Source organism: Chiloscyllium plagiosum, chromosome 23 (genome assembly GCF_004010195.1).
Source record: "Chiloscyllium plagiosum isolate BGI_BamShark_2017 chromosome 23, ASM401019v2, whole genome shotgun sequence".
NCBI lineage: Eukaryota > Metazoa > Chordata > Chondrichthyes > Orectolobiformes > Hemiscylliidae > Chiloscyllium > Chiloscyllium plagiosum.
Window position 1 is genome coordinate 31884449 of NC_057732.1, and position 14434 is coordinate 31898882.

The 14434-nt window shown below is 37.7% G+C and overlaps 1 protein-coding gene across 7 annotated transcripts in view; it reads right to left on the reverse strand.

The window, feature by feature from the left end:
* Positions 1-3993: 3993 nt before the first annotated feature.
* Positions 3994-14434, reverse strand: part of napepld (N-acyl phosphatidylethanolamine phospholipase D) — a 56677-nt gene continuing 46236 nt past the window's right edge. For all 7 annotated transcript variants that reach the window (XM_043713843.1, XM_043713840.1, XM_043713842.1 and 4 more), the window contains exon 5: positions 3994-5286. In XM_043713843.1, the coding sequence (XP_043569778.1) occupies positions 5161-5286 (126 nt within the window). In that variant the 3' untranslated portion in view covers positions 3994-5160. The remainder of the gene's footprint in view (positions 5287-14434) is intronic.

Here is a 14434-nt window from a genome sequence, read left to right on the forward strand (position 1 = left end):
CTCCTTCCTATCAGAAAGATGTTGTGAAACTTGAAAGGGTTCAGAAAAGATTTACAAGGATGTTGCCAGGGTTGGAGGATTTGAGCTACAGGGAGAGGTTGAACAGGCTGGGGCTATTTTCCCTGGAGCATCGGAGGCTGAGGGATGACCTTATAGAGGTTTACAAAATTGAGGGGCATTATTAGGATAAATAGGCAAAGTCTTTTACCTGGGGTCAGGGAGTCCAGAACTAGAGGGCATAGGTTTAGGGTGAGAGGGGAAAGATATAAAAGAGACCTAAGGGGCAACTCTTTCACACAGAAGATGGTATGTGTATGGAATGAGCTGCCAGAGGATGTGGTGGGGGCTGGTACAATTGCAACATTTAAGAGGCATTTGGATGGGTATATGAATAGGAAGAGTTTGGAGGGATATGGGCCGAGTGCTGGCAGGTGGGACTAGATTGTGTTGGGATATCTGGTCGGCATGGACAGGTTGGATCGAAGGGTCTGTTTCCTTGCTGTGCATCTCTATGACTCTATCTTGTTCTTTTTTTTACCCGAGAGAGAGAGAGAAGACCCACAGTACTTTAATATTTTTTAACAAACCATGTTGTTGAGAGCCAAAACTGCATGCAGAACTTCAACTGTTGTTCCAGGCTGAATATACCTTTAAAATTGCCTTAAATTATCAATTATGTCCCTTGTGTTTCATTCAAAGATTTTGTTTGCTTTTATAAGAATCTAAGAACATTATGTTACGTACTGATAATTCTATACTGATCTGTTAGTGTAAAATTGCAAGATTTCGGTCTTGCTCCTCATATCTAATTAACACACATCAACCTTTTGTCTGCCAAATCCTCATAAGCTTATGCTTCCTGTAATAAATTATACCTACTATTTTTCTGCAGTGCCATTGAGCTTGTCCAGATAAATTTAAATGTGTGTACATTAATATTCATAATTTACCACTTCACAATTTGCTCTTGCCCTATGTACCCTGTAAATTAAGAGAAAATTAGTTTTTCTGAAAATGTAACTGCTCTTGATTACTCTTTTAACCTCTTAAAGTAATACACTTAATTCCAATCCATTCTTTGCATAGAAATTTGTTTAAAGGACATTTTATCTATTAAAAAGCACCATAGTATGGCTGTGGTTTTGCTTTTCTAGTGGGATGATAATGGAACATGTTTGGTATTTATGAAGCAAATGTAATAACATTTGTAAATTATGAAGAAATGATGGGTTAGGTCAGCAAATCTCCAGAATATGTTTAACCAAAAGCTGGCATTTGTACCTCTGGGAAAATTCCAATTGCTTTCGCCAGGATTAACCAGCTTCTTGAAAAGCAGAACACCACAGCTGCTGGAAGTCTGAAATAAAAACTGAAAATGCTAAAAGATTATTGACTGTAAACAATAACTCTTTCGGGCTCCACAATTTCCAACTTTCTATTTCTAATATTTTCTGTGTTTATTAACCAGCTTCTATGTTGGTTATTAAATATCTTTTACTTAATATGATGAGCAATTAATTACTTAATTAGCTTCCCTTGAGAATTGGTGTTGAAAGTCAATCCTGTTTGGCATGTACTGTTGTAAATGATGTTCCCATTAAGAATGAACCAGGACATGCTCCAGAGACAATATTGAACAACGGATGCTTGTACTTGTTTGATGGATTATTTGGTTGATTTGATTGTGAAAGATCTTCAAAAAAGAAATAGCTGGTTTTCCTCAGTTAGGAAGGTTGGTTAAGAAGGGGAGAACAGACTAGAGTTTGACTATGAACTGCAAGAAAACAAGTGCAGAAGACCGATTCCTGCTTAAGTAAATGGATGTCTAGCAATATATCATTGTGGGCTGCCCCCTCATTAGAGGGGAGAATCCTTCACAGTAGTGATTTTATCGAAGTTGGCTAGGTGGATCTTATTGAATATAATTTCCATGATTGTAGCTATTAATCTGGGCCAATCAGGGAGCCCTGGCTGACAGTATCTTCAAGGTTAGTGGTTCGATATGATCCAGGCACGCAACTTCACTTATTTTAGATCATACAATTTATCCAACAATGTACCTACATCTAACCCACTAGAAATTTATGTGGGTTTGGATTCAAATAAACCTATAAACAGGAGTGTTTGGTTTCGCTTAGTTGGCTGATTGATTTCTGAAGCAGTGTGATGCTAACAGCTTGGTTCAGTTCCCATCACAGGCTGAGGTTACCATGAATGACTGTGCCTCTCAACTTCTCCCTTTGTCTAAGGTATGGTGGCCCACAGATTAAATCACTACCAGTCATCTTTCTCTCTAAAGAGAGTAGCCCTATGATCTGGTACATCTATGGTGACACAAATGCAATAAACAGGAGTGTCAGGGATTCTATTCACTCTGAGAGTTGGTTCTGAGGAAGCTGAACCAATGTTAAGCTGAACTCAACTTCTCACCAACATCTGTATTTTGAACAGCCCTGGATGACCCTGGTTATGTCTGGTGTCCAGGATTCGATGCAGACATTTCCATCTTGATTGGACAGTGCCCAGAATACACTGGGAGCAGGGAACAGTACTAGCAACGCCAAGGCTGTGCACAAGACCCTTCTAAGTAAAATAAAGTTTACTTTGGGGACAAAGTTTGGTATAGAAACCACAGAAATGACCCTGGATGGGTGAGGGGCATAGTCGACAAGATGTCAAGTCCTGTGAAGGTCAAGTAGGTGAAGCAGCCCTGAACAAGCATGTGGACCACATAAAGGCTACAAACTCACAAATGGTGCAGGAGCAAAACACTGGCCCCTTAGAACATCCAGCAAGGATGTTGGTAATCTTCCCCCGCTGTAAGCATCGAAAAAACCTCGGAGTGTGAGATGGACTTGTGCATGAAACACAGATAATCAGGAAGGCCAATAGAATGTTGGCCCTTATTTCAAGAGGTTAGTGTGTAAGAGTTACTGCTGCTGTACAAGTTGCTGGAGAGATCACATCTCAGCAGTTTTGGTCCTCTGATTTCAGAAATTCTATTTGAAGGCAGTTCAAGGTAAAGTTCACTAGGATGATCCCCAGAATTGAGGGACTGACTTATGAGAAAAGGTTGAACAGATTGGGACTCTCCTCATTGGAATTTAAAAGAATGAGAGGCGAGCTATTGAAACATATAGGATTTTTAAGGAGTTTGATAGGCTAAATACTGAGAGCATGTTTCCTCTCATGAGAAAGTCTAGCCCTCGGGAGCAAAGTCTCAGAATAAAGGGCCTCTAATTTAAGACTGAAATGAGGAGGAATTTGACGAACGTTCCCAGCAACAGCTGCATGTGTTTAGTGACATCTGTCCCTGCAGCAGAATATTAGACGGATAGCCATGTGAACATCCTAAACTTTAGTCTTTTTACCTTGAAGAACATGACTTAATGGCCAAAAATATGTGACTTGTCCAGAAGCAAATATATTTTTCCTTTACCTGGTGTTTGTGTGATTTAAATGTATATTGCTTATATTACAAACTGTCTCTTAACCAAGTTTGCATCTCTATGAAATAATGTTCTAATTAATTTTGTTTATTAAATAAGCCTGTTTAACAGTCCTTTTATTAAAGTCTAATATAGAAAAGAAAAACATATGACTGGTCATATTGAGAACCAGATAAAATGATTGCATATATCTTGTGACCCATGAATTTGTGGAACTAGAGAAAGACAGTTCACTTATCTCAGTCACTAATTTCTCCTTTAGTGCTTTGTCACATTGTCTGAATGTCTTAAAACACTCGATGCTAATTTGTTTTTTTGTGAAGTTCATCCATAATATTGTAGCCAAATTCAACAATCAATTTGTATATATTAAGCTTCCACATAATGCAAGCAAGAAGAATATCCAACTAATATGCCAGTCATTTTGTTAGTGTAGACTTCAGAGTCTTTAATTTTGATTATTTCTCCAGGGAGACCATAGTTCTTACACTGAAGTTATAATCAGTACTTAATCTCAAATAATCCAAATGTAAACAGGCAGACATAGTAACAGGAAAATAGACACTTTAATTTTGCAGTGAATGGTGTTGTTGAGAGGTTAACTGGAGTTTCTTCTCCATTTTTTACATTTCATCACATTTTCATGATTTCATCTCCACTTCTACTCCATTCTAATAATGCATATACTATATACTCACACAGTTCTCAAGTGTTAATTGAAAAGGAGTATTACAATTATAGCTACAAAATATGTAACCATCAGCCATTCAAACTTTAAATTTTTACATTGGAAAATAAACACAATACATTATATCCCACAGTTAAAGTATAACACTTCCACCATCCCCCAAGCAAATTGATTAAAAATATTTAAAATATCTCCTGTAGAGGAGACACATGGTATTTATAAAAAAGCCTAAAATACAAATGTAGAGGTTAATTAACATCAGACTGAGCCAGATTTCCAGCAAAGCATCTTTGAGTTAACGGTGCAGCCTACCATTATCCTTTCCTTCCAGTCCTGCATCTTCTAATTATGTAGCATACTCAGTTTTGCAATGATTGCCAATAATTTGGCTCAGAGCCACAAATGATTTATTCAAAAAACAATTATAATCCACATCTTCGTACAGTTACCTAACCTCTGGTGTATAGTGTCAGTATAATTCCTGCTTATTAAAGAGGCACTTGTCTTAAGGCCAACTTCCCATTTCATGTTCAGGGTTATAACTGGAACTATATTGTGTATTTAATTACAGTAAAGCTTTGTGCATTTCACATGCTTAAAATATCCATTAATTTAAATTGTGCAAACTTAATGTTTTTGGCAAACGTGCAGATGGCAGGTCAAATACATCTACAATGGAAGACAATCACAGGTTCGATTTAGGCAGCCAACAACTGCAAAACCCACACTTATCCAAAGTATTTCTCAATAAAATAATGTATTCTGGTTCTTCAATAAAACAAACACTTGACAGACATCAACCAATAAAAAACTGAGGAAAAGAAGACTTTACTCGACAAAGCTAGCATTTGTAATGCTTGTTTTTAATATGTGCAGCAAGATTAAAGAATGGTGACAACTCAAACTAATGGCATTTCAATTAATTTTCAGCCCAAAATTAAAAGTATGGTTAGTGGAAAGGCAAGCCTAGTTCTACTCGTCTTTGTGAAACAGCCACACCTAGTTTATAATCGGTGTCTGTTTTCATTGAAAAGCTTCATTTTCACCAACATTCCTCGATTCTCCATGCTTCAAAACAAAGAAATCCTCTGGTTTCAATCCATATCTTTCTCGAGCTTCCTCAAGTTTCCTTCGAGGTTCCAAGTAGTACTGGAATTGAAATAATAGTTTAATAATGCATACTAATGCACACAAAGGAAAATATAAATATGACAATATTAATGGTAATAAATAATTTATCATTTCAGTATAATTTCTAAACTGCCACCTTAAAAGTTATACATTTCATTCATTAACATTTTATTTTTGCTCTTTTATTGTTCATATTTAAGATCCACTCCATGCCCTACTTGAGAGATCAGGAAGTGATTTTCCCCATAAGTAATAAGAAGCTATGAAGAGCAAGCTAGAGTAATTGGATTGCTATTTTTCCCTTTCCAAATCATTGCTAACACTTTCACACTCAAACTACGTTCATGCCAATGTTAGCAATTGGTCATATGCGAAATCAGTTTAACTGATGTTGTTCTTCCATTTTGTGGTTGGATATACTGGAACACCAGTTGCACACATCATTATTTGCCCCTACATGATCCTTTAGAACCAAATTATTTGAATTGTTTGTGAAATCAGAAAATGATATATTACATTCTACAAGTGTTTTCTGAAGATACAGTAACTTAAACTGAGCAAGTCGCAAAAATGAAATAGGACTCGAAATGAACGAATATTTGGCATCCACTTATGTTGATGCAAGCAATATGCCAGCCTCTGACTCCTACTCATTACCATGATTTTAGAGTGGAGCCATGCTGTTGAGTGGCTGCACACCTCAGCAGGGGTCCAACATAGCAAGGGCCAGCATGCGTTAAAGCTAGCTACAATGAATAACGTCTGCCTGCATCTCAAAGCAGAAGTTCATTGTGGCTGAAGCAGGTAGTGAAAGTCCAAATGCAAATCATGCTGAGGTACAAAATAACTGAATAATAGCAATTTGTGCAAGAAAGAATTCCAATATTTTCAGAATTTGCACTGGAGGTCTTAATGGTGATGTAAAGGAGAAGGGATATATGCACAGGAGGCTGTCCAGATAGCTGCTAAGAAGTCAGTAGAATTTGACAGCTGCAACAGTCAATGCCAAATAATCAAACCCTAAGTACATGAATGCTGTGTTGCAAAAATAATTCAGTGACCTCAGACAAACGATTAAGTGAATTAATCTTCAAATATCATAGCCCACCAACTACAAGCCTCAAGTAATGCACGATGATCCCTATCATTTATCAAATCCCCAATCAGTATTCTGACCTAAAATTCATAGCTACATCTGCATTGCTGCAGCAAGCCTTATACCTTTATCTCTCAACTATAATACTGACAGCTACATCAGCCAAACAGATTGTACCATATTAACTATAAACTTTCCATTTATCACTGCTGCTATGCAAGTTTAGGCTGTTGCTTTCATGGCTACAAATCCCATTGTTTAATATCATCTCCACACACTACTTGAGAGGGAACAGAGTGCAAGCTGAAGTAACTGGATTGCTGACTTTTCTTTCCAAGTTGTTTCAAAAAAACTTTCACTTTAACTACCTTGACACCGATATTGGCAATTGGTCATATAGGAAATTAGTTTAATTGATCTGGGAGGTCATGCCAAATGAAGCTGGTTAAATTTTGAGGAGATGACCAAGCATGTACATGAGGGTCATGCAGTGGTGTAATTGATACGGATTTCAGCCAGGCCTTTGACAAGGTCCGCATGAGAGATAATAAAAAAAGTTAATAATACATGGAAACTGGGCTAAGTTAGCAACTTAGATCCAAAATTGACTTCGTGGCAGGAAACCGAGGGTGGTGGTATAAGTCTATTTGTGTGACTGGTCGCCGATAGCCAGTGACTTAATTAGGGATCAGTACTGGATCCCATATTGTTTGTGATATAGATGAACAACATAGATGAGAATGTGGGACAGATGATAAGTAACTTTGCGGATGACACAAAGATTGGCTGAGTGCTTGACAGTGAGGAAGGTGGTCTTGGGTTACAGGAGGATACAAATGAATTAGTCAGATGGGCAAAAGAAATTTAATCCAGATAATGATAGAATCCTGACAGTGTGGAAGCAAGCCATTTGGCCCATCAAGTCCAAACTGATTTGCTGAAGAGTATCCCACCCAGATCCATCCTCCTACCTCATCCCTGTAACCCTGCATTTCCCGTGGCTAAGCTGCCTAGCCTGCACATCCCTTAACACTGGGCAATTTAGCATGGCCAGTCTACCGAACCTGCGCATCTTTCAGCTTTGGGAGAAATTGGAGCACATGGAGGAAACCCAGGAAACAGGGAGAATGTGCGAACTTCACACAGACACAGACACACACACACACAAACACACACACACACAGTCACCAGAGGATGGAATCAAACACTGAGCCACCTTGATAACTGTGAAGTAATGCACTTTGGAAGAAGTAACAAGACAAGGGAGTATTCAATGAATGATAGGAACTGGGAAGTTGAGGAACGGGGATCTTGGGGTGCTTCTTCACAAATCCCTGAAAGCAACAGACAGATTAACAGGGCACATCCTTTTATCAGTCACGAGAAGGGAGGTCATGTTGGAGCTACATAGAACTTTGGCCACAGCTGGAGTACTATGCGTGGTTCTGGTCACCACAGTACAGGAAAAATGTGATTGCACTGAAGAGGGTGCAGAGAAGAATCATCAGGCTGGCTGGAACATTTTAGCTATGAAGAGAGGCTGGATTTGCTCAAGTTGTTTTCTTTTGAGCAGAAAGGGGTGGGCGGAATCTGATAGAGGTGCGTCAGATAATAAGGGGCATGAACAAATGGATATAAAGCAGCTGTTTCCTTGCTTGAAGAATGAGTAACAAGGGAGCACACATTTAAAAGGTGGGGAAAGCAGTTGGTTTAGAGGGGATTTGAGGAAAGTGTTTTTCACCCAGAGGGTGATGGGGATCTGGAATGCATGCTTGGGAAGGTAGATGAGATGGGCAACCTCACAACCATTAAAAAGTGCTTAGATGCGCACTTGAAAAGTAATAGCTTTTAAGCTCTGGGCCAAGTACTAAAAAGTGGGACTAAAGTAGATTTAGCATTGTTTTGGAGGTACAGACATGATAGACCAAAAGCCCTTCGTGTACTGTATGATTCTGTCATTTTGTGGTATAATATATTAGTACGATATATACACCCTGACTTATCATCATTTGGCTCTACATCACACTTTAGAACCAAATTATATGAATTGTTTGTGAAATAAGAAAGTGATATTTTACACTTTACAAGAACTTTGAGGACACAAAAGCTTAAATTGAACAGCTCCCAAAATTGCACTGGGGTTCACGATGCATGAAAATTTGGTATCCATTCACTTTGATGCAAGAAACCCAGCATTCATCCTGTTACCACTGCTATTCTGCCATTGCTCTTGCTGTGGGGCCAGTAAGCCAGCACATACTGCTGTCAGGCTTGCAGATATGAGTGCAGTCCAAAGGCTGGTCTTCTTGGCCCAGAGTTGCTTGAGTTTTTCCAATGCTATTTTTAAACTTTGTTCATGGCATGGGGGTGTCACTAGCTGGGCCATCATTTATTGCCCTCCCTAAGTATTTTTGAGAAGTTGAAGGCAGGAGGTTTAAAAGGGACTGCCTTCTTGAATTACTGTAGTCCATGTGGTTTAAGTATTCCTATAGTTTGGTTAGAGAGGGAGATCTGAGAGTTTAACACAGCAATAGTGAAGAAAACAGTGATATAGTTCCGAGTTAGTATGGTGTGTGGCTTGGATGGAAGTTTGCACACAGGATGTTCTCATGTATCTACTACTTCTATCCTTCTAAATGTCATGGGTTTGGACATTACTGTCTAAAGAGCCTTAGTGATTTGTTACAGTGCATCTTGTAGATATTGTCCATTCATGGGACAGAGAGTGAAAATTGAAGGTTTTAGACAGGGTAATCTTCAGTCCTTTCCAGGTTTCTGCCTTTTATATGAATAATCCCTTATAAGCCCTTCCCAACTGCATTACCCCATTTTCTCAAGTTGAATTCCATTTTCCACTGCTCTATGCATTTGACCAGATCCTTGATATCTTCTACATTTCACAGCTTTCCTCCTTACTCTTTACCAGCTGTCATGTGAAGTTCTTGATCATACTCCTGACATTTAAGTACAAATCATTAAGATACGCCCTAGCACCAAGCCTCTGCGGAATCCCACTGGAAACAGAATTGCAGTCACAGAAATATTCCTCTACCCTCACATTGCTGACTTCCAGCAGAGTTGGGAGATAGCTGTTAGAAACAGATATATTTATGGATTATGAGAACTGGAAGATTTGAACTATTTCTATGCTGCAAAAGGGTTACCTGCGAATTCCTGGAAAATGTCAAGAGTCAAGGAGTATTGTAGGTTACTTGCTGTTCAATGGAAAAGCAAATAACTTTTGAAAAAAAAAAGACAATCCAAAGCTTTAAAAAGGCAGCTAAGGAATCTTTAATGACCTTAACTGCTAGACAATTAGGAGGAGTATTGGAACAGGGCTGTTAATGAAATTACCTAGCAACAGCATGTGAACTTTGATTTTTGTTTTGCCATTTAAATGGGAGTTGGAAAAAGGATTTCCAAGATGGAAATAACAGATTATGTTGAAAGAAAACTGCCAGTTGCTGGGGAGGAGGTTTGCAAGGAAATGAGTTCTTTCTCAATGAAATGTGGATGAATCCTGAAAGTTACAAACAAGAATTTCTAAATATTTCTAGCTGAATCTCAAATCTGGTCTGAAGATCTTCCATCATCATGTTGCTGATCAATAGCAATTGGAACATTTTGACAGGAAAGCAAAGGAATTTTGACATATCAACATCCTATTCGAATTCAAACCCCTACAGTGGTCTTGACAATCATAATATCTCTGCAGAGCAATCTTATCTTGTAATGTCTGTATATGAATATGCATGTTTATGATAAAGTAGAATATAGTGCAATCCAGCACAGGAGCCTAGTTGTTAACCACTTTTGCTCCTTCTTATTAAAAGGCAAAATACATATTTCAAACTGTTATTTTTGGATTTATTGAAAACAACTTGGTGAAAGTCTCTTTTGTTCTAGATAACAGTAATAAAAGAGAAACAAATCAATTATTTTGATGATTAAATAAGATATTTACACTTTTGCAGTAGCAGAGCTTAGTTTCCAGTGAACTACTCTAGGCAGAATCCTAACATGGCCTTTCAAAATTATGTCTGTGCTAAGATAATTGTAGTGCCCAAAAAGAGGACATTATCAATCCAAATTTTATACTGATTAATTCTAACTAATTCTCAATTATTGCATTTTAAGACACAAAATTTGACCTAAACCAAATTATTGTTTCATTATTTAAGGTAAAGACAAGTTCACATCACATATGAGATAAAATGAGACACCAATAACTGAATCCAGAAACTGATCAAAAAGCTGTATATTTTGTTATGGGACTTAATAATCTATTGCGAAGAGAAAAACTTCCTTTACAATCTCATTTCCCCTACTCGAAAATCCCAAGAAGCTTTCAGTGGCCAACCTTTCTGCATCACAGACCTCCTGGATTTTAGACATAAGACAATAAGACGTTGGAGTAGAGCAAGCTTAGAATAATATTTGGGATATACCCAGGACATAAGTGAAAATGGTCTATTAAAATTACTCCATCCAAATTTTTATTCAATCTTACAGGAAAAACTTTAGTCTTCACTCAGTGTCTTTCAGCCTCACCTCAATTAAGATTTTTTTTAATGGAAAGGATCAATCTTTTCCCCCTTGGACTACAAGTAATTTAAGATACTCTGCCAGAATTCTGTTTGTGGATTATGAAATAATTGATTAGAATTTATTTTCTCCCTAAAATATTTGCAAACCTCTGTTCTAAATGAAATCTTATAGCAGGAATATGTTGCAGCCAACACAGGCCTAAAAAGGTATTTTTTCCAAAATAGCACTGTTGATCATTCTTTGCTTCAAGCCAAAATAATCACTTCTAGATATATGCAAATCTAATAATTGCAGTCTAATTACAACATACTCAATATGAAGCAAACTATATGTCTTAAAATAGTCCTATGAAAACAAATAGTAAGGTATGAGTTGGAGATTTCTTGAAATTGTTATTTATGAAGTGGTAGTAACCATAAATTAGGTCCTGGACCAAAATCTGTAATATATACACATCATAGTTTTAAAAAATGCATGTTTTCCAGTTTATTTATTTACTGGAATATAACTTTCTTTTGAAACTGCATTAAAAACGTACTTCATTGCACTGTGCCTCATACTGTTGTGGAATTCTTGCAGTACTCACCAAAAGGAAATATAAAAGCCCCTTCTCCTCTAGCACACAACTACAATCTGATATAGATGAAGTGGGGCTTGTCATGGTGGTTAATTCTTTCCTCCCTCTTCCTATTTAAACAAACTAAAATCACCATTTAGGTTGCTGAAAGAAAGCGTTGATAATGGCCAGGTGAGGGAAAATAGAAGTTTAAGATCTTGGTGAGCAATAGGATCAAAATCTCCTTAGCCAATATAATGTTTGCAAGAAGAAACAAAGAAGAAAACCAAATGAATTAAGAGACAAAATGAGCATAGAAAGAGAAATGAAAGAATTAGATCAATAACAAAAAATTAGACTGATGAAAAATAATAAGAAACAATTACATTTTAAAACTTTATCAATATTTTATCACCCATAGGAATGAAATTCTACAGTTTAAATTATACCTTATCTGGACTGCTAAGTTAGAATCATTGCAAGAAGATAAATCCCTTTTAAAAAAAAGTTACTTCTGTTGCTAGGAAGTAACCAGTTTTCTTGTACAATGATAAATTGCAATAAATGAGCAAATACAGCAACTTCCTGAAACTCATTTATGAGCCCAATTTTACCCTATGCAAGTGATTAAAATTCTTGGCCATGGGGATGCTGAGTGAGCTGTCATTTTCACGCTAATTCATGGAATGGCTGAAATCATCCAGTGCCTTGCAGCAATTCACATTTCCCTTCAGTGTCATCATTCCCTACTGGATCATTTGTACATTGATAATCATATATGTATCGGACAGAAAATCTTTCAAATATCACATTTAGCTTGTACTACTCAACATTAAACACTGGAGTAGCAACTATGATATATTTCTAATACTAAAGATAGAATTCCAAGACATAAAAGCTTTTGGAAATCACAAATCAAAATACCCACAGGTCACAAGAATAAAATGCTCTCACTGGGTGATCACTAATGTTCTGTGATCACTCTCAGATGGTCAGTGAATTTTAAATATGACTAGCAGATGCAATCAAGTTCATACTCTACTGTTTATCATTTAATATTTATATTCAAATAAAAAAAGCCAAGTACTAATGTTCCAACCAAAGTACAACACAGAAAAGAAAAATCAATGACCATTTTGTTATTTCGAAACATTGTTATTTTTGCTGAATTTTATTATGTTTAGAAATACATTGATTGTATCGCACCCCTAGTGTTTAGAGTTTTTGAAAAGATTTGTAGCCCAGGTTGTGGATGGGGTCATAGATTCTTTGGATGAGCTGGTTTAGTTTTCTGCAGATGTTTTGTCGCCTCACTAGATGACATAATCAATGTGTCTTTGATAAAGTGTTGGTGGTCTATCTACCCTGGTATTTGTGTCTGTGTTTTTTAGTACTTCTGGTTCTGTATCTGTATGCATATCAAGTCAAGTTCAATGTGTTTATTGATTGAGTTCCAGTTGGAGTGCCAAGCTTCAAGGAATTCTCTCACGCGGCTCTCTTTTGCCTGTACTATGATGGTTACATTGTCCCAGTTGAATTTGTGTCCTTGTTGTCTGTATGGTCAGAAATGAGAGAGTACTAGTCATGTCTGTCAGTGGCAAGTTGTGTACGTGCACTGATATGGTCAGTTTTCTTCCCAGTTGTTATATGTAAATTTTATTTTCATAGTCCATGCAGGGTATCTCGTAAATAATGTTCGTCCTGCTGGATGTTGGTGTCGGATCTCTAACCTTTGTGAGGAGCTGGTGTAGGTGTTTGCAGGTTTGTGGGCCACTAAGATTCTTATGGGTCTGAGTAGTTGGGTAGTCATTTCTGATATTTCTTTGACGGACAGTATGGTCAATGTCATAACTGGTTATGTAGTGTTTTCCTCTTTACGTTTGTTGTGTAATTATCAGAGGATAGTGCTCTTGGGTTACCGGTTTTGTTTAAATCCTTTGAATAGGTATTCCTGATCTTCCTTCTGGAGTTCTGGGTTGCTGCAGTGTGTCCTTGCTCCATTAAGTAGTGTGCTAATGCAGCTTTGTTTGTGGATGCTGGGGGTAGTTGCTACTAAAGTTCAGTATCTGGTCTGTATGGGTGTTCTTCCTGTACACTCTGGTCTGGAGTTCCTCGGTAGGTGCGCGTTCCACTAATACAACCAGGAAGGGGAGTCTGCTGTTGTTTTCCTCTTCTTTAATGAACTTTATCCCAGTGAGGATGTTATTGACATAGTGGTGGGTTCTTCTAGTTGTGTACGTTTAGTGATGACAAATGTCACGGTAATCCTGCTGTTGAGTTGTGGAGTTGGGTTTAAATCGCCACCTGTAGTAAGTAGCTGTGTAGTTTATTTACTTTCTCCATATACGGGTCTGTTTAGTATTACCGTCATCTTTCCTTTGTCCACTGGTAGTATAACTATGTTCTCATCTCTTTTGAGTTTCTCCAGTGCTTTCCTTTCTTCTGTGGCGAATGTGTTCAAGTTTCCTTTTCTGCTAAGAGTTGGAGCTATCGTCTGTCTGATAGTCTGTCGTGTTTCTTCATCCAGTCAGTTTTTTAGTGTGGCTTCTAGTGCTGCTAGGAAGTCGATTTTTCTGGCATCTTTGTAGTTAAAGTTTAGCCTGAGAACCAGGACGGACTTCTCGGAGACTGTGAGTGGTCTCTCTGAGGTTCTTTATCCATGTCTCTGTATTGTATGTATGGTTACTGTGGGTGAGTTTTGATAGTTTCCCCTGTATTGTTTATCTTTTCCTAGTTCTGATCCTGTGTTGTTGTATGGTGATGACTTGATCTAATGCAGTTGTCCATTCCTGGTCGGCAGTGTTAGAGTACAGACCTTTTTGGCATGCAATTTCCCATTCATATTTGTGGAGATGGTTGTGGGCATCGGTGATCATAACCCTTAGCTTTTTGCAGCCGTTCTGTTCTGCGGTTCTTCTTGCCTGCTGGTTGTTGATGGGTGGTTTGTATTTTAACCTTGGTGGCAG